The sequence below is a fragment of the Siniperca chuatsi genome, linkage group LG5 (genome assembly GCF_020085105.1).
Source record: "Siniperca chuatsi isolate FFG_IHB_CAS linkage group LG5, ASM2008510v1, whole genome shotgun sequence".
NCBI classification, from domain to species: domain Eukaryota; kingdom Metazoa; phylum Chordata; class Actinopteri; order Centrarchiformes; family Sinipercidae; genus Siniperca; species Siniperca chuatsi.
In genome coordinates, this window is record NC_058046.1 from 23825877 (window position 1) to 23852383 (window position 26507).

At 36.9% G+C, this 26507-nt stretch overlaps 3 protein-coding genes across 5 annotated transcripts; 1 reads left to right on the forward strand and 2 right to left on the reverse strand.

The window, feature by feature from the left end:
- Positions 1 to 1471: 1471 nt before the first annotated feature.
- On the reverse strand, positions 1472 to 7237 carry LOC122876919 (gamma-glutamyl hydrolase). Of its 2 annotated transcripts, XM_044197857.1 has the most exons (9): positions 6036 to 7237; positions 5788 to 5902; positions 5311 to 5361; positions 5111 to 5195; positions 4300 to 4438; positions 3830 to 3936; positions 2986 to 3079; positions 2711 to 2848; positions 1472 to 1877 (listed from the first exon to the last, which is right to left on the reverse strand). In XM_044197857.1, the coding sequence occupies exons 1-9, from the start codon at positions 6151 to 6153 to the stop codon at positions 1759 to 1761; spliced, it is 966 nt and encodes a 321-aa protein (XP_044053792.1). In that variant the 5' UTR covers positions 6154 to 7237; the 3' UTR covers positions 1472 to 1758. The 2 variants fall into 2 exon arrangements, with proteins under 2 accessions (XP_044053792.1, XP_044053793.1); XM_044197858.1 differs by lacking the exon at positions 2711 to 2848.
- Positions 7238 to 7386: 149 nt separating this feature from the next.
- nmrk1 (nicotinamide riboside kinase 1) lies at positions 7387 to 14200 on the reverse strand. 2 transcript variants are annotated; one of them, XM_044197860.1, is made up of 9 exons: positions 14011 to 14200; positions 13113 to 13166; positions 12824 to 12914; positions 12668 to 12716; positions 11534 to 11702; positions 10104 to 10175; positions 9823 to 9929; positions 9542 to 9625; positions 7387 to 8782 (listed from the first exon to the last, which is right to left on the reverse strand). In XM_044197860.1, the coding sequence occupies exons 1-9, from the start codon at positions 14037 to 14039 to the stop codon at positions 8772 to 8774; spliced, it is 666 nt and encodes a 221-aa protein (XP_044053795.1). In that variant the 5' UTR covers positions 14040 to 14200; the 3' UTR covers positions 7387 to 8771. The 2 variants fall into 2 exon arrangements, with proteins under 2 accessions (XP_044053795.1, XP_044053796.1); XM_044197861.1 differs by lacking the exon at positions 13113 to 13166 and having other exon boundaries at positions 14011 to 14199.
- Positions 14201 to 14847: 647 nt separating this feature from the next.
- On the forward strand, positions 14848 to 26258 carry ostf1 (osteoclast stimulating factor 1). The gene is made up of 10 exons (XM_044197864.1): positions 14848 to 15029; positions 18769 to 18815; positions 20283 to 20333; positions 21171 to 21234; positions 21368 to 21421; positions 21674 to 21781; positions 22175 to 22224; positions 23296 to 23374; positions 23621 to 23719; positions 25264 to 26258. Exons 1-10 carry the CDS (start codon positions 14996 to 14998, stop codon positions 25320 to 25322), a joined length of 645 nt encoding a protein of 214 aa, XP_044053799.1. The 5' UTR covers positions 14848 to 14995; the 3' UTR covers positions 25323 to 26258.
- The last annotated feature ends 249 nt before the right edge of the window (positions 26259 to 26507 follow it).

The following is a 26507-nucleotide window of genomic DNA, read 5'->3' on the forward strand; positions in this document are numbered from 1 at the left end:
AATGTAATAATATAAGTAATAGTGCAATAATGAGTACTGTCAAGTTAAGTGTAGCTTATTAAGATGTTTATTAGACGGTGGATATTGCACAGCAGTAATAGAAGTATGAATAAATATCAATAAATAGGGAATTTTAAACTGAAAAGAGTATATTGCACAGGAGTATTAAAGAGAATATTGCACAATTATTTCAAGTATTGCAAAGATGTTAATGATCCAATGTCCAGTTTAGTGACTTAAGGTCATATAGACTAACACTTTGAGGGAGGAGTTAAAGAGTTTGATGGCCACAGCCAGGAATGACTTCCTGTGGTGCTCTGTGGTGCATTTTGGGGGCGAGTCTTCCGCTGAAGGTACTCCTTTGTTTGACCAGCACGTCATGGAGTGGGTGGGAGACACTGTCCAAGATGGCATGTAGCATCCTCCTCTCTGACACCACCGCCAGAGAGTCCAGCTCCACCCCCACAATGTCACTGGCCTTACGGATCAGTTTGTTGAGCCTGTTAGCGTCCGCTACCCTCAACCTGCTGCCCCAGCATGCAGCAGCATACAGAATAGCACTGGCCACCACAGACTCATAAAACATCTTCAGCATTGTCTGGCAGATGTTGAAGGACCTCGGCCTCCTCAGAAAATAGAGGCGGCTCTGGCCCTTCATGTAAACAGCTTGAGTGTTCTTGGTCCAGTCCAGTTTATTGTCCATGTGTACTCCCAGGTACTTGTAGTCCTCTACAATGTCCACACTGACCCCCTGGATGGAAACCAGAGTCGCTGGTGCCTTGGCCCTTTGTAGATCTACAACCAGCTCCTTAGACTTTGTCGCATTGAGCTGCAGATGGTTCTGCTCACACCATGAGACAAAGGTACCCACCACAGCCCTGTACTCAGTATACTTCTACTCCACTACAATTCAGAGGGAAATATTGTACTTTTTACTCCACTGCTATTCCACTTATTTGACACTGATAGTTACTAGTTACTTTTTACATAAAAACATATGCTTATATGATATGATGCAGTACTACAGGCTGCTAATCTACCCAGCAGTATATAAAGTATCTGAAATTGGCTCCACATTGACAGACTACAACATTAAAATAATAATATAATATTCTATAATAATATAACACTGTGACAGGAGTCATTCTGCATAATGAGTACTTTTATTTTTGATACTTTAAGTACATTTTGCTGATGCTACTTAAACTTCTCAATGTCTGTAAAGTATATCCACTAAATGTTGGTCTTTAATTGCAGAATGTAAACAACCCATAAAAAAATACAGTGGACATGGCCCTTACTGTTCTCAATGGTGGGTACGACACTGGACAAAATGTCAACCCCACCCCAACCCCACCCCCAAATCTCTCCGCCCCCAAAAAAACACGCCCACACACTTCCTTTCCCTTAAAGATCCATCCAGATGTTCTACTACAAAGGCGTTCATCTCCAAAATGACAGAAAATCTGAGTATATTTATGCAAATAAGCATTTTAATAGCAATAACAGCATATACAAGTATTTTAAAGTTGGTAAAACAACAAGTGTTGGTGCAGAAACCTCTCCTGATGAAAAGTATCTCTGAATCAGCACAGAAGTGGTTGAAATCAACCATTTTGTTCAGAGGCAGAGCTATGATTAAAATCAAGCAGATTTTGTGAGTGCACTTCTGATATAAAGTGTTGTGTTGCACCATAGACTGTATATAGAGTGTTGTGTGTGTTGTACACACACAGAGTAACACACAGACAGAGACACTCAAAAAAAATACAGCTGTTCATATCCTGTGAAGTTTCCAGCGTAGACAGGCGTGTAGTTGTAAATCAGTGACGAGGCCTCTTCCTCAGGATTGTCAAACTGATGTAAACTTCTCCTTCCTAAAAAAAGCAGAAGTGAGATGCATGTGATTACAACAGAATAGAATAGCTGAATCATCTCCATGGGGAATTGGGTAGAACAGGATATAGAAGTATTAAATGTAATATTTGTATTGTTTTGAGGATAACTGGATTGAATTATAATGGGATTTTCTCTTCTTAAAACCTCCATGTGCATAACACTGATAAAGAGCCAAAATCTGTATAAAGACTACTAGAATTTAAATTTTTCCTATTTTTTTATCATTATTTTGTCCAATAGACCAATACCTGGACTGACAATTGTACCCATACCTGCTAATAATGGGACTTTCCTAATCAAATTTTTCTTTGCACATGCAAAGGCCCACTGGCATGCTTGACCCCTGGATGTGCATCCAGGAAACCCTGCTAGTATGTTGTTTTAGGTTAATTTAAATATGGATCAGTTAATTTAAATATGGATCTATCAGTTAGCACCTATCAGAGTACATTTACTATAACATGCAGAACAAACATGTGGTTATCTAAAATATCAGCTCTTTTCAACACTTTACTGGGATTGGTCAATTTGGATAAAATCTTCAGTCGTGTAACTTAAATTGCAATAATAATATAGAATGCGATATAGTAAATGTTCTGGAAATTAAATTGAGAAAATAAAATTTAAGTAAAATAAGCAGGTGTGAATGTCCATTTGTGGCTAATCCAGTGAATTAAGTACCTGAAAATCTCTGACAGCTGTCAAATTTATATAGTCTCACAGTATATATCATCATATCCCACCAACCCTAGTTAATACCTAATGATACGATCAATAATTATTATTATTGATAATGTGTTTGCCATCTTACCTTCTTTCACAAAAAACTCAGCCAGCAGAGAAGATAACTGAACAGCATGAAGGGAATGAGGAAAGTTCAGCTTTCTATCCCACTGAAAACGATTCACCTCTGGATGCCACTGTACTCCATAGAAGGGATATCTTTTACCTGGCAAATATATATATATATATATATATATATATATATATATATATATATATATATATATATATTGCTGTTATTACAATTCTGTTACAGAGCAATGATTAAGTTTGTTAAAAGAATAAAAAAAATAATCTTGTAACCTTCTAAGGTTGAGACAAAGTGGGCTCCGTTCTCAGCAATGTTTGTAGACAGCAGGGAGAAGAAATTCTGCAGCTTCTCATTTTCCTGGAAGGTCTGTAAGAACATTTGTCTTATTACAAATGGTAGTTATTATTTATGTTTTATTATTATTTTAATGCTCCATATTGTGTGTAAAATTTGAAATTTTTAAGGTTGCTTGTCTATGAAAAGCATGTATTCTTGTGCTTTTTTTACACTGTGACACTTTGTTTTCTCTGTGTGGAATTAATGAAGTTTATCTTATCTATCGTTCTTAAGTACAAAGACAGATTAATGTGTTGGGCGACCCCTGGGACAGAAACACCCATCTTCCTGTACACTGTGTACAGTCTTCCTGTGCTGGAATAATGAATGGCTCCAGGTTAGCTGTGTGGTCATTTGATTAAACACAAATTCATTTAGGAATATGCGCCATATAAACTTAATATCAGCTGAAAGTTGAAGGACTTAATTAATCAAACTACCACAAACCAACTGCCCCACTGTGAACCCTGGGGAAGCAATTCAGCCTTGATTAACCATACAGTTTATGGAGAAAAACTCTTTTTATCGCAGGTGAAGTAATGCTTAATGACTGCTATACCTGCAAATTATTTATATATACATTTAAATCTGTACTGTTTGTCTCATTAAGGTCCTGTTGAGTCAAAAGTTTCAATCCTGGTTAACAGAAACCCACATTTCTTGATGTTGAAATGATCGGATGATTGTCTCTGATTTTATTTCTCAGCACAACAACAAGTCAAAACCCCAAGGGGAAGTGAAACATACGGCACATGCTGCCACCAGAGGGGTTTACTGTACCTTTACTGTAAGTCCATAGTGGTGAAAATTGCCAGTCAGAGGTTCTTGGATCAAAGCCTTCATAAGCTCACTGGGGAAACCCTCAAACATCCTACTGGAGCTGGCCTCTGCAGGGAGAAAGGTGGAGGGGTATTGAAGTAAGTAAATAAAATGTATGTATATAAAAAGAACAACCTAACTTAAAATATACAGTATTTCATCAAACAATGACATTATTACAAGATGAAATGCTGAAATAATGTGCAAATAGTAGCAGAAGTTTTGGGACCAAAAACACTCTCTGATTTGTAACTTGCTTCTACTGACACCAAGCGGTACGATTCAGTACATGCAGTTTTTCCAGAAAATGTTGCCAAACAATGAAACTGTTCACCTTATATCTATTTAGAACATGTTCCCTAAATTCAAAATATAAATGGAGGCTGAAGGTTACACATAAAGACATCAACAATAATGCAGTGGGCTATAACCTGCGGTCAGGTTGAGGGGCAACGCTATGTTCTCGGCTGTGGTGTTTGTCAGCAGATTTTCACCGGCCACCAGTACAGTCAGTAGCTGCATGCCCATGCATGTACCCCAGATGGGGAAGAAGTCCCCCGCATCATTGGCCTGGAACACACACAGAGGTTATTTTTTGTTTTTTTACTTTTTTGCATCTAAAACAATAAAACATCATTGTGGCAACTCCTCTTAACAATATTAGGACAACATTTTGTTCAGTCTGTGGCAGAAAAGCCAGATCTCCTGCATTTAAATTTTTATGCAGGTAAAAGTTCTATGATATCAACAATAAACTGCACTTTAATTTTAAATATGTTAGTTTTCAGTGCAAAGATTGATACCTACAGTATTAAATTACTAATTAATGATTTTAATGCCGGAGCTGGTTAAACTATTCCACATACTGTCAGTTGGTTTTAACTTCAGTATGTTTTTGCCAGCAAAACGTAAGAATGGAAAGTAAGTAGAATAGTAGCAATCATTTAAACGTCATTTTTAAATGATTCACTCTGAGATGCTGAGAGGTTAAAAAAATTAAAATACTCAAGGTAGATGCAAGAACAGTCCCTAAAATTTGTACTTCAGCACAATACTTGAGTAAATTCACTGTGGTTTCTGTCCAGTTAAAAGATTCAAAAGACATAATAAACAGAAAAAGGACAGACAAATAATTTTAAAAAGAAGATACACAGATAGTCAGACAGGCATATAGAGAGAGAGCGACAGACTGTTACAGCTCTTGAGTGAGAAACAATTAAAATAATGTCCTGCTGTACGAACCGTCAGAGCGAGTCTGTAAAAAATCTTCGCCACCCTGGCAATGTCTGATGTCTCCAAATCTGCGGCTCCTCCGATGAAAATCAAGCTAAACAGACATCACATAGTTAGAGCAGTGACAGATGAGTGAGCACTGAGAAAAAAATGCAATTAGTGTATTTATTTAAGATATAAATGTACACATTTATAGTGACAGAGCTCACCCATTTATCTTCTTGAAGATGTTTTCATATTCAGCAGTAGTAAGAGTCAATCTGTGGAAGACAAACAAAATAAACAATGCCTCCTCAATATATTATTTTACATTGTTCAGACAACACAAAAGTAAAGATCACAGGGGGAGAGACAAAGGAAACCAGGTGACAGAAAAATCTACTTCTTTTTCCACAAAAGCAGAAAACATCAGCAGTGACGTAACAGTAAATGAAATCACGGGTTAACAACATCCAACTAATGTGAACTACAGTTCCAAACATGCTGCATTTAAAAGACACCATCCTTAAATAACTCTAACATATAACTGTCTAAAGAAGCTCTGTGGACATTTTTATTCTGCAGATTAAAAAAGTGGGTTTTCTTGTGTCATCCAACTGCCAGTTTTTGCCTTCCCACTGAAATTGACAGATCATATATAAAAAAAATCTTTACTGTTATAAACAACATTAGAGGACTCAACCCACCTGATAGGCATCACTCTGCTGCCCCCAGACTCAATGTACTTCACATAGGAGGCAGGTATGTAGGTCCTCCCGAATGGTTTCATGACTTCATCTGAAACCATCTGAGTCAAAATACCTGTGGGACAAAAACACAGCAGCTGTGAATACACGGTGGGAAAAAAAAAAAAATCAACAGCAGTACAGAAACATTATCACCTAAACTTCTCCTTATCTCTCTGTTTTCAAGCCTTGTAGAACATTTCACTTACCGATCACAGGTCTGTCATTCACAGCCTCCTGGTTGAAGTTAGTCGGCATAGCTTTGCTGCAACAGAAGCAGCAGGCAACAAACAAATACACATATGTTGAAAATCCTGTGTTGGACATGTTTTCACCTCAATTATTTAATACTAGTGACCAATCAAGGCTTAAATCAGCTATTTAAAAAGGTATGCGCCTGTTAGAGAATGTTGATATATGAAAGAAGCTGCAGCAGACTTATATACGTCGAGTTAGAAGAGGATATAGTCAGTACAAGGAAGTGAGGAATGTCCAGATTTATGTGTAATGACTCCTCTGCTGCACATGCCAGTCAGGCAAGTTGACTGCTGAGGTAAACATAAATATTCTGGCTGACAGCACGGACTTTTTGGCAAAATTTTTATCATTTAGTATTGTGGGAAACGATGGAGCTTCATGGGTCAGAGGAGAGTTTTGCAATAAAGTTCACAGAAATTACAAGAGAGCATTTAAGAATGCAGCTCTCGGTTCACACAGCACACTAGGATTCAAAGTGCTGTCAAACAGGTTTCAGCCTGAGAATGAAAGTAGTTTTTCTATTTATAGGATTTGAAAGGTAGGTAGCTTGTTGCAGAGACGTGCACATACTGTGAGAACTGAGGCCAAACTTTCTAAAAGGGCACCTATTCTGGTTCTGCTGACAGACTCCTGTAACTTCCTGGTCACCACTCCAAGGGTTTCTGTCTATTTTCAATAAATGATGAATAGATCTTTCTCCAGTAATGCTGTGCTGACATTTTTTACAAAATCAGCTTTATTTTTGGATAGCATCATGTGCACATCCTTACAAGCAAAATTACATCTCACTGATGCAATACTTTCAAAAGCAATGCAGTTACTGTAATAGGCAAGATTTCTACATAGATTAGGTAACAGAAGGAGACAAATGTCTGAGCAAACTTGATCCACTGATGAAGACCATGAGATGTGTTTGAAAGCTTGTAAGTGGACCTTGAGTTAAGATGATTGACATTTTGGGTAAATGGAAGTGCACTGCCAGCTTAATTCAAGATTATGTTGACAGCAAACGAGTCAAACATAAATTACCCTATTAGCCAAATAAAATATTACCTTTTGGAAACAATAACTTGATAGTATGAAATCCAGGAAGTCGCAAACACCAGTCTGTCTGTCCCAGGCTGATGTTGTGGTTTCAAGTATACTTGGCAGTAAAATGCCGCAGTGTGCTCTGTTTCGATTTCAAAGTTAAATCACGATGCATCAGTGGAATAACTTCAATCAGACTTAAGTCACCCATGTGCTCATGGTGTGCATGTGGGTCCTTGTGGGGGTGCTGGTAGAGAACCAGTACGAACAACACAAGCTCAACAAAACCTTGCTCTTCTACACAGCTGGTGGTAAAAACCTCCACAGGGTACCGGTCACTGGAGTGATTGTGCAACATTTGACTTCTTCTTCTTTTTTTTTCCTCAAGCTTTTGCACTAAGGCTGGGCAAAGTGGGAAACTGCCTCATTTACAGACCCACAATATGTTAGGGAACTTGCACCACTATCGTACAATATGAACAGGTCCTGCATTATTAGCTAATGTTTTTTGCCCTGTTTTGTAAAGGGGATCATTTAGTTTTAACACCTTTTTTTATTCATGTTTATATTGTGTTCACATGGTGCATATTCCTAAATAAAGCTTTGTTTAATCAAATTACCGCAAACTGCCTGACACAGAAAATCTGAGGCCATAAATTTGTTATTCTAGTATACTACTAGTTGTTTGGGGGTCTCTGCATATAACTTTGCATAACTTTGCATACTTTATATTGTTGAATTCTCTTCCATTTCGGTTTCCTCTCACATTTCCCAAAACTTGCACATAGATTGGACATACAATTTGAATTCTAATTGGCTTCACGATAATAAACGAAAAATGAGTTTCAACAAGAGACTTTCTGTTGTGATGTGTCTTTCCTTATCATTTGCTGATTATCAGAGTTGAATACAGTTTGTATTCAGGTCATACAGTACTCTGTCTCCAGTGACTCAACTACCAGGTGGAGACAAATTGCCACCAATGGTACACATACACTGACAACTGTCAACTATGTGTGTTGCAGTTGTAGACAAGCAGCTGCTTTAATGGACCCAAACTGAGCAGTCTTTGACAAATCATGCAAAACAAAAACCGATGCTCACCAAACCACAGTATGCAATGATCATTGTTTAATATTTGTAATATCCAAATATGAGTGAGAAAGTCTTAATATGATCTTTAGCAATGATGCACGCTTTATGCATTTGGTTATCTGGAATTATATCACAAGTTAATAAAATAAATATGGAAGTATATGTATGGTTAGACAGAAAAAGAGTCAGACTTTTGGATCAAAACCCTCCATACGTTATAAAAACAATGCAGTGAGAGATAAAACATAAGATGTCACGTCAGTCGACTGTTTTTCTGTTTTCAGCATCAACCTCATAAAGTCACTAAAACATCATATACTTAGGTTTCCTAACTTTACTGTAAGACACCAGGTTCACTGTGATTCTTGTAGTCTCTGTCTACTCTTTTCAGCAATATTAACTATTGTAGATTATATATACATTAGCACATTCACACAAGACCAAAGAAACACTTGGTTTGGTCCTTTCAGTCACACGTTAGTCCAAAAAATGAACTTTCCTGACATCCATGGGAGCAGCAGTCTCCATCTTCAAAAAGGTAAACAAATAAAACTGCAACCATTTCAGTCTTTTTCTGCAATCAAAATACACAAAATGGAATTAGTAGTTTTTTTCTTTCAAATACAGTATTTTAAGTAAACTAACTAAAAAGGTCTTGAAGACTTAGTCTGAAGTTTAGCCTGTCTCTCCATAATCGCATTAATATTCATACTTTTGAATTCAAAACATTCACAACTGAAACAGAAAACAGATTTGGGAGAAAAAAATATTTGTTGTTGATGTATTGTTTAATATTGTTTGCAACTGGCTGGCTTCATTTCACATCCTCACCAATGAAAGATGTATGTATTTGCAGAACTATTCATGGTTTCAGTGTCTCGATTGTCTCAAAAGGTAGGAGTAAAAAACGTACAATGTCTTTCCTAAAGCTCCTTTACAACTATTATTATCTATTTAAGCTACAGGGCAACTATATCCTAATGCAATACTACGTAATAATTCTAGCAGGTTTTAAGTATGTAGTATGCTCACACTGCAAAAGTTAACCATTAAAATGTCAGTACGCATACTAAAAAACACTTGATTTGTGTGTGCTGTGGATGTACAGCATTGTCCCACAATGTAATGTGCAAGGGAAATTCAAGCACCACTCACAGCTGCAAATAAATATATTATATATAAATAATTTGTGAATGGTTGTGAGACAACTCCAGAAATATCTCCGAAAACATAAAATATAGTAAATATTTAGAAAGACATTTTATTTTTCATTGAAGTTTATTTGGTAGAAACTCACAACACACTTTGTCTTAATTACATCCCTGCAACTTACCCCTGAGCCTTTTTATTTCCTGACAAACATCTTTACACACAGCAGCCAGCAGCTCCTCCTTTGGCTTCAGTCCATCCAGAAATACTGAGATAAAAAAACAGAAATTGAACATATAGATGTTTATTTTATTATTTTATACAGTAAATCAGTTATAATAGTTTAATTATTTATCATTCTTTTTGAGGTCTTGGGCACATAAAAACCATAACTGCTCCAATAAATCACAGTTTTTATCCCTTCAGCATCACATACTGTACACATGGCATTTTGACTGTACACACCAATTCCAGACACCATGCTCTCCATCTCCTGACGGTTTTTCAGGTACATTGGCCACACGTGTCCATCAAAGTAGCCCGGAGGATCAGGAGGCGTGTACACCCTCGAACTGTCAATCAAAGACAGCAACAGAAGTCCAAACATGAAGAAGAAAACGTTTTCTCTTGCTTTTTGTTTACTGCAGCTCAAACATAAAAAAATGGAAACAGAATCCATTAAAAAAGGTAAAAAAGAAAAGATAGTATGCAAACAATGCCATTAAATAGATTATAAAATCTGACACCTTCGTCTCCTCTTGCAGGCATCATAAGGTATTTCCATGAAGTATCTTTTGTCAAATAGCTCATTCAGAGGCCTGGAAAGGTAAAACATGATAAAAAATATTAAAGAGCTACAGAATTATACCAAGATATAAGTTTTCATGTCATTAAATAAATCCTGCGGAACAGTTAGCTCTTATGGTAAGAGATAAACCACAACTGAATGCTTACTTTCCAAAAACAGCAACAAGTGAAGTGTGATGATTGTGTCTATTAATGTCTGCTATCATTTTTACAACCAATAACTTGGTTACAGCATGTATCATTTGACAGTGACGCTTTATTTTACAGGTCTGTAATTTCCTAATAATTTTGTACTAAATATGGGGAAAACAGAGACAATGTTAATTTATTTTAGTTAAGTTAGTTGTGTTGAGTTTGTTTTGTTGATTTACAGATGAACCTCCTTGAAAGAAATGCTACATGTAAACCTAAATATTTAGTCATTATCGGTATTAGTCGGTATATTTGAATACCGCTCGCCTCACCCTCCCCTTCCAAGTGTGTAGGAGAAACTACGGTGGCCGCGAAACTCGCAAAAAACGCGAGCTGCCCTGTCTACAGCCAGTGTTTTGTTTGTCTTTTCTAGGCTGCTCTACAAACATGCCGGTGACACATGGCGACCTCTGTGGAAGAGGACCCTCTGTAGATAAAAACGGCTTATTCTGAGGTAACGAAAACACAATTCTTATTTTCAGGTGATTATACACTAATGAAAACATATAAATATTATATATTTATATATATATATTATATTTCTGCCAATAGCTTCTTCTAATTGTTACACACTGGATCTTTAATGATGGAAACTTTATTTTCCATGTATGTTGAACTGTATGCTTGTCAGTAAACAAACTTCACATTTTTGCATTTTCAGCTGATTAGCAACTACCTGGAATTAATGAATTGGAAGCCCAATTTCACACTGCACCAACTGCATTTTCTCTAAAATTAGTATTTACATAGTAAGTTGTATAGTTCTTTCTTTGGAACTTAATAGAAAATGATGGGCCCGTAAAAAATAAAGTGTTAACAATTTTTAACATCTAATTTTAGAATCAAACTCTCTTAAGATTTTATGTGCTGAAATGTCGTAGAAAAGGTTTCATTCTTAGTCATCTGGACACTGTTTTCAGAATCAAGATGTTTCGGCTCCCATCCGGAAGTCATTCTCAATTGTGAAAGTGGTCTGGGAACGCAGAAATTTAAGCTAATCTGTGTTGCTTAGGCCCTGCCCTCAGGGAGGAGTCTTCCTGAGTGTCTGCTGTTTACCCTGCCTAGTTTCACCTGAAACGGACCTTCTTTTGTTTCCATGATGGCCCAGTAATCAGGCCTATCAGTCACAATGCTGAAATATAGTAACAGTAACTTCACTAAAGCCTCCCTTGTGTACCTGTAGTTGAAAATGAGGAAGCCCTCCACTATCAGCACAAACACCTCCTTATCGACTGATGGTGTTGTGTGCTCCGGGTTCAGCCCTCGCTGCCTCAGGAACGACTCAGGATCTCTTCGCCATGAGAGAACCTCGCTCATCATCGTGTCCATGTGGAGAGCATCAAGCACTTAAACAGAACACAATGAGAAGGATTTTCTTTACCCAATCAGAAAACTACATGTAAAAGTTGGATAAGTGATTAAACTTCAAGTAATTTATCAGCAAAATGCCATCTCAATGTCATTCTCTGGTTGAGGATTTTCTGCTTTTCTGTTTTTATAACTTTTTAATTTGAATATCTTTCCGACTGCGGATTGGATAGATACAATGAAAATAATCATTAGTTGCAGCCCTACATTTTTTCAAATCGTTTGGATGTTTTGTTGTATTTACTCAGTTAACTATTTCTATATTTTCCATACATTTTTATTTTATTTCCCAACATGAATGCTGTTTCAAAGACCTCTCCAAATTGCCAGGAGGACATTTGGTGGAGAAATCTTATACTGAAATCTTTCTTTTTGTCTTTCTTTCTTGGCCTAAAAGTAGTCAGTTTTAAATACATTGGAAATGGCCAATTAAATACCCACCATTTGCACATTTGTACAACCTCCCCAGGCTGCGAAAACTCCCAAACTCCCAGAAAAAATACTAAGGACATGACCATATTGTCCTTAATGGTAGCTACTCCCCTGCATATCATCCATCCATAAATCTAACCACCATTTTCAGACTACAGCTGCACCGAAAATGTCTAGATGTGACCGTATTGTCTGCGTTTGGCTAGTTAGAAAAAAAATTCAAATTATATATATATATATATATATATATATATATATATATATATATAAATAAATATAATTTTATTATTATTATTATTATTTAAAAAAACACAGTAGAATGGGTCCAGATATTCACAGTATATTGCTAATTGCTGTTTTTAGGGAGGATTTGTTTTCAAGTTCATAGGGCAGAATGGAATGAATGATTCAAGACTATCTTACTCATAACTGATCAGTTTTAACAAATACGTTTACTCGTGATCTAATCTGTCTAAGCCTCTGTGACTTCAAGTAAATAAAGTGTCCTTACTGTCATATTGCTTAAACCCATTGCTGTCCACTGGTACCACAGAATCATCCTGAAGAAAATAGCATCCACTGCGATCACTCAAGCTCTCAAATTTCCAGCATTACTGTGAAAAAGTAAAATGCAGTGATACGCTTTAAAGAAGGCCTCACAGTCTACCTTAAAATATGAGTCCTGTGCAATGATGCAGCTGTTGGGTATCTGCTTGTGTAGACTCCTTGAAAGAGTAGATTTTCCTCCATTGGTCATCCTGAAAGAAAAACAGAACAAGTCAGAAACGTTGAAGGTGCACAGATACCATTGAAATACCTACTTCTTTTACTCATCTGCTTCACAGCTTCCTTGATGGAGATACCTCAAGTCAGCAACAACCTTTAACTTTTAAAGAGCAATTTAACAGCAGCTAAAAACCTTGTTTTTGCTGACCTCCTGTGGTTTAGGTCCTCACCTTGCTGCTGTGATGTAGAAGTTCACTCCATGTTGAGTCAGTACCAGAGCCTGACTGAGAAATCGGCCAATATTAGCTTATCGCAGATATATCAGTGTTGGCGTATATGCCAGCCTTTATATAATAAGAAGAAATTGCTTACAGAAATGTTTATTTTTTAACTGTAAAATGTCCCGCTCAGAACATATTTTGGTTACAATTATTTAAATAAAACAAATTTAAAGGATCCTTATTAAAAATGTTTGTTTATGGTATTTCGGCCTCAAAAATCCAGTATCGATTGGGCTCTAATTGACAAGTTTTGCCACTTATCTACTGAATGTTCTGCATTTACAAACTATGAATGCAAGAAAACAATTCTGGCATTCATGTGTGTTTTACCAGCGTGTCTGTACAGTGAATTAATGTCAGAAAAAACAAAAACACGGACAATTTGATTTCTCTCTGACTCTCAGTACTCCATTACAGAGACACGTGATTTTTTTTCTCTGCAAAGCAACCAGCTCTTATCAGTCTTTGCTGCCACATGGTTGTCACATGCTGTATTGATCCCTGCTGCTTCCACTGCATTTATGTTACCCAGTAATAGCGTGTAATTTAATATTATTAGGCTAATGCATTTTCTGGTGCCTTTCTGTGACCTGTTGTCTTGTCACTTACACAATAAACCACCAAGAAGCATTTCAGAATCTGAAACTGATTTGTGTGGTTAAATAAATGCTAGATGAAAAATAAAAATATTAAAATAAAATAAAAACCTTGATGTTGTGAAAAAACTTAAGCATGCAAAATCCTACATGAGGCAACATGACCCAAGGAGAACAAAAGTAGCCATGCATATACTTGCAAGGACGTCAACACAGCAACACATTGTTTACAATCCTACCGATTTACTTACCCGCCAACTCCTACAACTAGTGTCTTCATTTCAGCTTCTCACTGCAAAGTTCTTGATATATAAAACTGGCAATAGCAAATTAATAACAGCTCATATTTAGATTTAATTCGTACACAGGAATATGTTGGTAGCTGGTGCTGCAACCACTCTGTACTCCATCACGCTTTTCCGCTATTGGACGCTCGTGATTCGCTGATGGAGCTGCTACGTCATTCACGACCTGCTCATTGAGAAAAAAAAAGACAAACACTGAGAATATGAAATAAATAATATATTAAATTTAATACAGTGTAAAATAATACAAAATTATTATAATAAGGTAAATTAATGAACAAATTACAAAATAATAAATAAATATAAATAAAGTAAAATACATTGTGCAGAAAGTTCAGGGTTTACATACAAAAACATCGTCAAAACATTTTATAAAGTTAGGTAAAGTAAGTTATGTATACAATTATAATAGTAATAGAAATTAATTTATAAAAAATAAAATAAAGTAGAATAAAACTGATGTAAAATTAAGTATAATTAAATTAAATTCAAAATATGATAAAATACATTGGATAGAGTTTACATAAGAAACATTAAAAAAACGTTAGGCTGTGTAAATTAAAATTTGTTTAAAAAACTGTAAGAGAAACAAATGAATAAATAATAAGTAATGTAAAATTTATAAAATTAAAATAAAATACGTTATGGAGGGTTTACATGCAAAAAAAATCATCAATACATTAAGCAAGGTTAAGTAAAGTAAAATATCTCTCAGTTAAGCATTTCAGTACAGTGTAATTTAATGTCACAGACTATAATAACCGTGACACGTTTAGCTCTGCGCATGCGCAGCCGAACTTTTCCGCGTCCCCTGTAGTGCTACTGCACTTCCTCATTGGTGGTGATAGCAAAGTGCTCCACAGTCTAGCGACGTTTCTGACTGAAATAACGCACAACGCGTTTCGTTTTATTTAATCTCTGAGCCTCGCAAATGTCGAAGCCTCCTCCCAAGCCGGCCAAGCCAGGTAAGACTATCGCTATGAAGATTTGTTGTTTAAACTTCAGCTGTGTCTCTTGCGAGGACAACACACCTTGTGGGCGATGTAAGCTTAATGGGCGGGCGGTGAACATTTCAGAGTTAGTGAAACTGTGAATCTGTGAAACTTTCATCACCCAGTGGAAGGAAAACCCATAAACTCTGATTAATAACAATATCCAGTATTACTGACTGGACCAGGGCTACAGTGGAGTTGGTAGAAGTGCCTTCACTGCTGATTGACAGGGGGATCCAGCTCTCAGAAGCAGGCCTCCACAACTTCCCTATTGCCATCACTCATGCAAGAGTGCTGTCATCCAGTGGCTTTTTAGGTCGTAAGTTAAGAGGTGATGATGAGTTTATATGGTCAATGACATCAGTCTTACTTCCTGCAAGCTCAGTCTGTGTTGCTATTCTGGTAACGCCATCCCAGAGATAGCAAACGTGTCTGTTACTCACATAAAAAACTGTTAACGTGAATTCATGGCACATGTCGTTTTTGTGCATATCATGGTTTTTCAAATGTGAATAAATAACATTTAGCTTGTGAAAACTGTACTCTCCTATAGATTGTGACTGGGCAACAGGTGTCACAAGTAATGGCAGGTGTAATACACACACCCACACACATCCTTCTTGTCTGTGTTCAAAACTATAACTGTGACTTCTGCCTCCAGAGGACTTGTAACACTTAAAATTTCTGTTTTTCTAACAAAAGGTACAATGTTTTCACTAATTTGGCCTAGAAATGTAGTACTTTTTCTAATGTAGTAAAATAGAAATTTTAAAGTGAGTCCTTAGGGGGCAGAAGTCACTGTTTATTAGGTACACCCTTTAAACATAATGTAGTCTATTACAGCAGCCCTGCAATAGATTATAACCATTAATGAAGATTATAATGTTCAGTTTTTGTTGAAACTGTTTTAGAGAGGTGTTGATTCAACTCGCAGTGCTGCTACACTGTATTATGTTATACTGAGAGGTGTTTCAAATATCTAGTCTACCCTCATTGATATACACATGAGATGGACAAAATATTAGAAACACCTTTCAGTATAACGCAACAGCCTCCAAAATGACTGTAGAGCTGAATCAACACAGTTTCAATAGAAACTGAACTTTATAACCTTCATGATGAACCTAATAAACTTGCAGCTGAGTGTATTTCTGTGCAGCAGAGGTTGCCACAGGTAAAAGCTGTTAGCACATGATGTCGGAGAGCAACTTAAAGAATCTTAAAATGTATGTCTATTAAAAAAAACATGCAGACGTCTGTGTGTCGTATTTTGCCTGCTATAGTTGTGAAAGCGGATCACAAAACTCGGAACGATGGACGCATCTTTATCATTCGTACTCTTTGTGGTTATTCTTGAGTCCGCTCCATGACGCCTCACCTGGTTGTGACGGCAGGTGAGATCGTCTGTCGTCTGGTTGATGTGCTGTGGGAAAGCCTTCGGGCTTATTTGGCCTCACATAGTCCCGGCTGATGTAGCTTTATCGATGCAGTAATTCACACAGAGACACAAAATTGTGAGAATATATATATTTATGCTGTATGTGGTGGCAGTTCTTTAACTGAAGGCCGCTGGTTCAAACCTCCATGTTAGATGGTTTTGGTCCTTCTAAAGTAATTTTGAATTAATCTGTCGTGGTTTCAAGACTGCTGATCTGTAACTTTCCCTCTGATGGATATTTTGAGGAACAAAAGCGAAAAGCAGAATTTCTCCACAAAAATCTTTTTTTTTTTTTTTTTTTTTTCTTCCAGTGGGTGCTTGAAGAGATCTTTAACATTACACATGTGCTGTGCTAACGTTTAATGCATGGCCACATACACCCTCAGCAATGTTCTACAGGCTTCTGAGTTGACATCTTTTTGTGCTCCCTTCTTGGTACTTTACAGGAAGAAAATGTTTCAGTTTTTTAACCAGGAATTTAGAGGGCAAACTGAGTAGCCACCAAGATCAGACACGTTTTTTTGTGGTGGGGCAAGACTAGAGCTGTGGGAGTTGCTTTTGTAATAAAATAACACAGCTGGAAATCATCAAAAACCCACAAGCAAATTAAATATACTGACACTGTTTTGCTCACATTGAGATTTAATCTTACTTTTATTATTTTTTAGATATAATAAGTCCTTGTATGTGCCCGAGGCTTTAAAATGCAGAGAGAACTGGACTAGTTGGCACAGGCTTTTGTGTGTTTTAAGCGACATGACTGGGCCTGCAGAGTAGACGTGCTTGCTGTGTTGAACAGAGCTGGGCTTGTGCAGCAGCTCAGCCCCTCTCATTCTGAAACACTGAGACAGTGTGTTAGCTAAATAGAAACCCTGAGTAACGGCTGAGGGGAGTTACAAACCGTCCAACATTCAGACCTGTTAGCTAAAGCAGTCAGCAGACAGAGAAGACGCTCGCCCAGCCTTATGTGTCCAGAATCACATGCATTTAACATATTACAAGTAAATATATCAGCATAAGTCTTTAAAGTAGCTCTTCTTGAGTCTTTATTACACTTTGTTCAAATTCTGGCTTGTGAGGATCATTCATTTTTTAACATGTTAGTCTATTTATTGTTTAACAGGGAAAATGCAGATTAGCATTGTTACATAGGAAGAAGTAATGCAACAGATATAGTGGTAGTAATAATAATAATAATAATAATTAATAATAATTAATAATCTTGTATAGCACCTTTTTTAACAAAGTTACAAGGTACTGCACAAGTGAAAGCAAATAATAATATAGCGTTTATCTGAAGCTAATTTGCATCCTTCATCACTGGTTTGACTTTAAAAAAAATTTAATCAAAACAACTCAATGAACAAATAAATAAATAAAACAAATTCGGGATAAAAACCACAGAAGTGATAAAACAGGCTGTTAAGTTATTGACACTTATCCAATAAGGGCGTATACAACAAAACAAATCTTTGCAAGGGAAGTCTTCGTGAAGCACTGAGTGATATTTAACTACAAATCTGATGCAAATCAGAAAAATTTCTTCACATTTGCAGTAGTGCTGCTGAACAAAATTAACTAAAATCTACAACTGGTACTTTGGCTTTCAGTGTAACCAGCTCATTAGTCTGTATAGTAAACTTTGTGTGTACGTAGTAAATATACAGTACAACATAGTGTACGTACTTCAGGCATTGTTTAGTCCCAGAAATCAATAGCTGGTAGAAATTTGTATAATATAAATAAATGTGAAATTATGTCACTGTTTCTTTAAGCTCTTTTGGTCTTCATGAGCTCGTTCAGCTGTCAGTTAAGGCCACAACCACTCTGGTAGCATTCCAGCAGCAGAGCTAACGCCAGGCTCGACAGCGAGCCGTCACAGGCCCCCAGGGCAGCTACCTCAGGGCTGCACACTCAAGGACCAGCTATGTGGGTTTTTTTGTAAACACTGTTTATTAGTATTCCTTTACCAGTACAGATGACAAGGACAGTGTTTCCCCACTTCCCCAGACCCATCCCAATAGCACAAAAACAAAACATTACACCAACAATAACATATAGCTAACAAAAGAAAGCAACAACACAGTAGTACCAAAATAAATGTACAAAGAAAAAGAAAAATGAATTAAAAATACATAAAAATCTCGTGTGTATGTATATTCTCAAGTGCAATGTGCTCTGTTCACCACCCTTATGCATACAGGGATGAACTTGCCACAAAGGGTCTACAAATATTTCATCTAACATACAATCTATGTGTTTTCTCTTCATTAGGCCAAGTCAAGGTGTTCAGAGCATTGTTCAACTTTGACCCCAGAACGGTATGAGCTTGTTTTTTGTTGGTGATTGTTGATGGATTGTTTTTCTAATGTTTGATGATTGTTGAAGACCATTTGTTGAGTCCTTTTTTAACAATAATTTTCATTATCGATTCGTCTGACGATTAATTAATTTGATTAATTTGACATAAACGACTGTAGACTCTCATCTGCGAGCATTTCAGTTTAAATTGCTTTACAGAATTCTAGCCACAAAACAACTGTTAAATCTACAGGGTCCTGTACAGTCTCCAATGTGCAGATTTTGTAACGATGGTGTAGAATAGTTAAATCAGCCATTTTGGTACTGCCCTCCAGTGGCACTGTTCTGGACCAAAATTCAAATATGGCTAAAAGATTTTAATAAAAAAATCGGACATGCATACTGTACTTACGAATGATTTAAAATGTGTAAACCTGATGGTTGTGAGCGTGATCATCTTCCGTTTAAAATATTTATTTTCACAACACAATATTTATTTTCATAACACAAACCTGGAGAACCACTTTCAAATTGAACTAGTTAAACCTGTCACATTACAGTGGAAATATTAATTGCTCAAACTAATGACAAGTATAAGAAAAATGCTGCCAGATGGGGAAACACTGAGATTAGCAGACGGGTGGTGATAAATGGAAGAAATCAACTGAACAAATTGCCATAATAGGATGTACTTTGGTGGAGGCTTGCCCTTCTCCTCTTCATTATTACTGAAGCATACATTTTAATCATTTTTAAATGGTTAAAAATTGAGAGAATTTTTTAAAAAGTAATTGTAATAAAGAGTAAAAACAATACTGCAAATTCTTTCCGACTAATCCATTTAGTCTGTCAAATTTAAAAAATTACAGATCACACTTTCTCAGAGCCCAAGCTCATGTCTTCAAATAGCTTGTTTTGTCCGATCAACTATCCAAAACCTAAAAATATTTAATTAACTATCATTAATTATCAAATCGTTAATTAATTATCAAAATAGATACATACATTTTCTGTGGCTTGACTTCATTTCAGATAAAACGGCTGAAATGCAGGTGAAAATAAAAATTCCTTACCCACCAAACTTTGTCATTAATCCCTCTTTTATGTCCTCCATGAACAATTAAAGTTTAAAATTAAAAATCAGCGGCCACGATTGTTTCACTTGGTAGTGAAAAAAGGGGAAGATTGGGGGGAAGAAATGTAACACAAAAGTCAAGTCTTGTGGTCAGAATACTGTGAAGGCATGAAACCTCCTGAGCCACTGTGACTAATAAGTAAATGGACTGTACTTGTATAGCGCCTTTCTAGTCTTCCGACCACTCAAAGCGCTTCACATTCACCCACATTCATACACTGATGGCAGGTGCCAACTGCTCATCAGTTCACTCTATCTAATCATTCACACACCGAAAGCACTGCAAACCACTGACCTTCCGATTGGTTCCACAGCCGCTGGAGTAACATTGTCTTATTTATTTATTTTTTAGCCAGACGAGCTGTACTTTGAAGAAGGAGACTTCTTGTACATCTCTGACACTGTAAGTAAAACCTAAGCAGCCGTCTTCCTCTTCCAAGTCCTCATGTCCTATTTCCATTTGAATCTGAATTTGCACTTCTTCTTCCTCTTTATTTGGCATCTTAGTGTTGCACTCTTTGTATTTTGAGTCTCCTTTTTGCAGAAATTTTCCGCCTTTAGCCAGTCTTTTCTCCCTGTACTTTCAGTTTTTAAGTTTTGAGTTGCTCTCAGTGTTCTTACACACAGAACAATTTACAAAAAGATAGAAATAGACACAGCTAAAAACAAGGACAACAAAGCTGAACAAAGATAGGTAAAACTAAACAGAACTATTATGTACATACAGATGTAGAGGTTAAAATAGGTGTAGAATATAAATTTAACAGCATAAATGTATGTAAAAAGCAACAATGATCAACAACATACAATGTCTATATACAAGTCAAGTGTTCTGTAGATAATAAACAAATACAAATAGTGCAATATTGAATGGGTAAAGTAAATGATTATATACATGAAGTGGGTGGCTATGTACAGGATAAGCATGTATACATGTCTGTATACAGCGTGCATTATTTATAGATGCATGATGTGTACATGTTAAAGCACAGTGTGTATTTTAAACTGTAAATATACTATAATTTATCATTTGTAGGAAAGTGGATGTTTTAGTTGTTTTGGTGAACAGTGCTCTGTAGCGCCTACCAGAGGGGAGGCGTTCTCCCTCTTCATTTCATTACTATTTTCCTTGCATTCAGTTTTTCTTCACTTTGTCCTGTTTGTCTCTACTCATTTGCTTCTGTGATTTTTTTTTTTAAAAAAAAAAAAAAAAACATTTTTGCATTACTATTATCCCCAGAGTGACACTAATTGGTGGAAGGGGACATGCAGGGGAAGGACAGGACTAATTCCAAGTAACTATGGTGAGTAGACAACTTTGAATTTCATTACATGCATGTGGTGACCAAAATATTACTTAATACAGACCTTTGTCTCTTGTCGTTGTCCCTTATCAGTGATGCGCTAATGGTTTTGTTTTGTTCTGTTTTGTTTTAGTGGCTGAGCAGGCAGAGTCTATTGACAATCCAATGCACGAAGCAGCCAAACGAGGTGCGACCACTATCTATCTGTTTTTTATTTATTTATTTATTTTGTGACATGTCTATTTTTCTTTGCAGCAATTCCTTCAATCCAAGACTATTCTCCTCTTCTGGAGGCAATAAAAGCAACCTTGACCTTCATAACGTCTTTTTCTGTTTCTGCCGAGGAGCTGTTACTCCGCATCATTAGTAACCTTCTCCATTAAACTCTGTGTGTGCTTTGTGTGTATGTGCACATACCGGTATTTGTGTACATAAACAGGCAATCTAAGCTGGCTGAGGGAATGTGTGGAGAACAAGGTTGGAATCAACGGGCTGGATAAGGCTGGAAACACTGCCCTCTACTGGGGATGCCACGGAGGACATAAAGGTAACAATAATTGTGGTGTATAAAACGCGTTAAGATTTACTTTTTGATATGGACATTGCATGGATTAAGGTCACAAAAATGGCAGCTCTTTCAACAAACACACTGAATTTTCAGACTGGCAGCGGTGATGTTTGGATTTATCGACATTTTGGTTTGACAGACAGTACTCTGTTGAGGCAGTGACTGAATGTAATTTCATAAATCTTAAAATTGTGACACACAAGCAGATTTGTTTTACATAAGAAGTAAATTACACAAAACCAGGAACTTGATCTATGAGAGTGTTCCAGTTCTTCTGTTTTCCTCTGTTGTTCCGGCATGATTGTTATGCGATACACTTTGTTCTTCACTTAATCCGTTACTCAAAGTTCTCTTTTTGTTTTTCGGTATCAGATGTGGTGGAGGTGTTGCTAAGCCAGCCCAATGTGGAGCTCAACCAGCAGGTGAGAAAACTCCTTCAGACAAGAAAGATGACTAATGGGTAAAAGATGGCGGTAGCTGATTTCCCAGCCCATATCATATCACAAGATTTGCAGAGAATGGGAAGTGTCAACAACTACAAGGCCTCATGATGGCATACAATCACCCTGTTGAATTTAATACACATTCCCTACCAAGTGATCTACAGTCTGAATTGTGGAGAGAAGCAAATGAAAGAAGATTTTCTCCAGTAGGGTTAAATATCTACATCAGTAAAAGAAAAACCTGAATAAATCAGTGGAGAAACATTACGAATGCAGACGCATCTATACAGGGCACACAATGGTTTGATGACCACCATCATCAAAACACCAAAAGAAGGAATATGTTTTAGAAAAATGGTGCTGATCCCTCCAGTAGAGTTTCAGAGACTTGGAGAATCTATGCCACCATCTGTATTTCTTGCATGTTGAACACTGGATTGGTAAAGCATTTATAGCTTTAGTGTGTCAGATGGTAATAATGCCACTCAGCTGACGTTCTTGTTGGAACTACCTGAATATCTGACAATGCAGGTGTTTCCAAGCAAACTTCAGTGTGTTTTTTTTTTTAGGAGTGAGAATATAATAGGAAAAAAACATTAATTTGTGTAAGGAGACTAATGTTATAATGCATGTGATAGACAGTTTGTCATGCTAGGAATACATGGCATAGTAAAATAAACACACAGGGAAACAAACTGCAGTCTGGACTCATATCCATCTATTTCAGGAAGACGTATAAACCCAAAGAGGGTATATGATGATATAGACAGGTGAATCCTATTCAGCTGAAGTTACAGGGACCAGAATCAGATTTGCTTTTCCAATCTTGAAGGATGACATGCTACTGAAACTCTGTCCAACAAACAAGCTGTTAGTGTTTAGATGTGCCTTTGTGACAATGTGAAACAAACTTAATACAAAAAATCAACAACGTAAAGTTTTATAACTGTGGTTTGGGTCACAAGTTGGGGTCACACATCTTAGTTTAATGATGTCAAAGTTAATGCTTGTCAGGGTGTTTGTCAGTGATGATGATGTTTTGTGTTTCAGAATAAACTTGGGGACACCGCTCTGCACGCTGCTGCCTGGAAGGGTTATTCTGACATTGTGGAAATGTTGCTGAGCAAGGGTGAGTATGTAAAGACGTCTTTTTTATAAAAAGAAGTTGGCCAGCAGGTCCTCTTCTGTATTTGGATGGATATCGAAACAGAACAGGGAAAACACAGAAAGAAAGCTCTAGAAAGATTTGATCAAACCCTAATATATGAATGTGTGGTTCCAGATTGAGGAAACAATAACCAGAATATCTTCACATGCACATTGTGTCTTTCTGTATGTAGTTTCTAGTTTTCTATTGTGAGTATGTTTGTTTCAGATCCGAGGACAGACATTAGGAACAATGAGAATAAGCTGGCTCTGGAGATGGCTACCAACGCCCAGTGTGCTTCACTTCTCAAAAGGAAACAGGGAAGCAGTAAGTACAGCTGCCACTAGGGAGCAGCGTTGCAGCACTCGCACATGCAGTATGACCAGGACAGGCCACACACCCACACAGGGAACAGAATAATGTGCTTTTTTGCTGAGTTCTCAGCTGTGGTTGAGTGTCAGTGGAAGGAGATTGTTCAGCAAGTTTAGACAATCCAACTTGAGATCAGCACCAGAGCCTGCAACAAAGGTCACTTAACAGAAACTGTTCAAGGGATGAGCTGTAACCAGTTTGACGTGTACTGCATGTTGTGCTCTCTACTGCTTATTTTCAGAAGCTTCAACCAGTATAAACAGGAGGCCTAAACAGAAACCTTAGTCAACAGGCTACAGACAAAAATTATATTTTTTAAAACAAATAGTAAGCACATTTAATGTAATCTTTGTGCCTGAGAAATGATATTCAGTAAAGATTATTAAATTTCTGTTCTGCGAATGCCACGAGACAAAACATGTAAAAACTGTAACTTTAGTCATTAGCCAGAGCTTATGAAACCATTGATTGCCACAGCTTAGTTTACTGTAGAGCAGTGATTCTCAGCCAGGGGTACTTGTACACCAAGGGGTACTTTACCAGGAATTACCAGGGAGTACGTGGAAAAATTGTGCAGCTCAGCTAATATGAAAAAATAGAAATTATGATTTGATGATATATATCCACATATTTGTGTTTAGGAGAAAAATCAACACACAAGTAAGACTTCAAATTTGTATGATGGGGATCTTTATAGTTATTGTCACAATAACTTACAAAATATGGTAGTCTGCACAAGATATGCCTCAGTTTTCCAGTCAATTGCAAGTTGATTAAGACTGCAGAAAGACTAGTTAGAAGAAAGACAACAAGAAGCTAAAAGTAAAGATATTGTAAATGGTTGAGACAATCAGTTGAGTGTCACTCCAAATGGCAGTAGTACAATTGCAAACTACTGAAAAATACCATTGAACAATACAATAAAGCGATCCCATCTATCAAAGGTGTATGATACAGGGGTACTTAGGCCCATCTGATAGGCCTGTGTGGGTACGTCGGACAAAAAAAGGTTGGGAACCACTGCTGTAAGCAACAGCTACCCATTTATGTGGCACACTGTCTTATCTATGTCCTATTCCTTTGTCTTTTGTAAAGAATGAGAAAAATCAGGTCTGATATTGTGTTGGCAAACAGGTTCAACACAGGTCCATGTTGGAAAAGGGGTATGAGGGGTAAGAGATGGGGAGACTATTAAACTCAAGGACCACTTACTATAGACTGTCTGTCTTTCTATTACTTCTAGTCCTTGATTAAACTTACAGTACTACGCCACACAGCCGCTTAGCTGCAGTGTGGTTATTACATCCAGAATGTTAAGACTCTTATACAGGGTATTTATTGCAAACTAAGTAAAACTAGACTTGCTTAAGAAGCTTAATTTGCAAAAGATGCAACAGACATTCGGCCACTAATATTTTAAGGTACGGAGGTTTTGCAGATAAATGTAAGCAGGGAAATATTCCAATATTCCTGTCAACTGTCCATTTCTCTTGTTTCAGACATCACCCGCACACACAGCAACGCTGAAGAGTATTTGGACGACGAGGACTCGGACTGAGCCACCCCTGTTGTCACTGTCTTCCATTGGGTTTGGGGGGGGGGGGGGTGTCGTGGCCCTCTGCGTCACTTTTGTGTGAATTTCAAAGCATTGAATTAATGCGTTTCACAGTTTGCCTGCTTTGCCAAGTGCACTTCCATATGTAGGGAATTTGTCTTGGAGCATCGGTTGCACACTGTGGACTGAGGGGCAGAATATATACGTAGTCGTGGAAAATGGACCAAAGCTCTAAGAAACACATTCCAAACATAAAGATTATGTTCAACCTATTTACACTGGGCATTAAAGTGCCAGTGCAGATTAATATATTGATCTGATCTGTGTCCAGTTAGGTTTAAATGCTCCATTTAAATTACTGAACTACTAAAATCACCCAAAAGGAATTGAAAACACATTATCTCTTGCAGCTATATCACAACTAGGCACAATTTATATGAGGGACCCAATGAGACATTATGTTATCTGCTCAAATTAAGGGTCAGTAATGTGCACAAATGGGCTAAATAGGGGAAAACTAACTGCCTTGTATGACAGTAATCTTCCTCCTCCTCCATAATTTCATGAAACCCACCTGTTACTCTCTGTACTGCATGTATTTTGGTCTGTCATTTCCACTGCCATTAAAGACCTATCAGTTCAGTGTAACTAAAGTCTTCCATGTGTGAAACAGATTTTAAATTACTCTTTCATCTTTCAAGCTTTTGATCATTTGATTTCCATCGTGGGAGCAAGTTTTCTGGTTTTATTGCTGCTTTCCAACAAATTCTGTTAAAAACAGTGCCTTAAATGTGTGTAATATATCAAGTGTATTTTTGGTTATGTATCAGTGTTTCTTTTTTTTCTCTTCTGAGGTTATGAATTTCTTAAGATGATTTTGTTATAGATATCTATCTGCTCTGTCTTCAATCTGCAATAAAAGATTAACTTAAAATGTCACAATGAGTTGACATTTTTTTGAAAGCTAACAACAAATAGCATAAATATGGCATAGAGAAAATAATCAAAAATGGTCTGTCAAAACGGATCTTTGGATGCAAGTGTTAAGATTAAATGCTTTGTCAGGAATTAGATTTTCCCCCAAAGTCATACTAGAGATTATAAATAATTACTCAAAGCTTCTCACAGGAAGCCAAATCCCTCTCATTAATAAGTGTATGTGTGCAAACAAACCTATCCTGTACATGT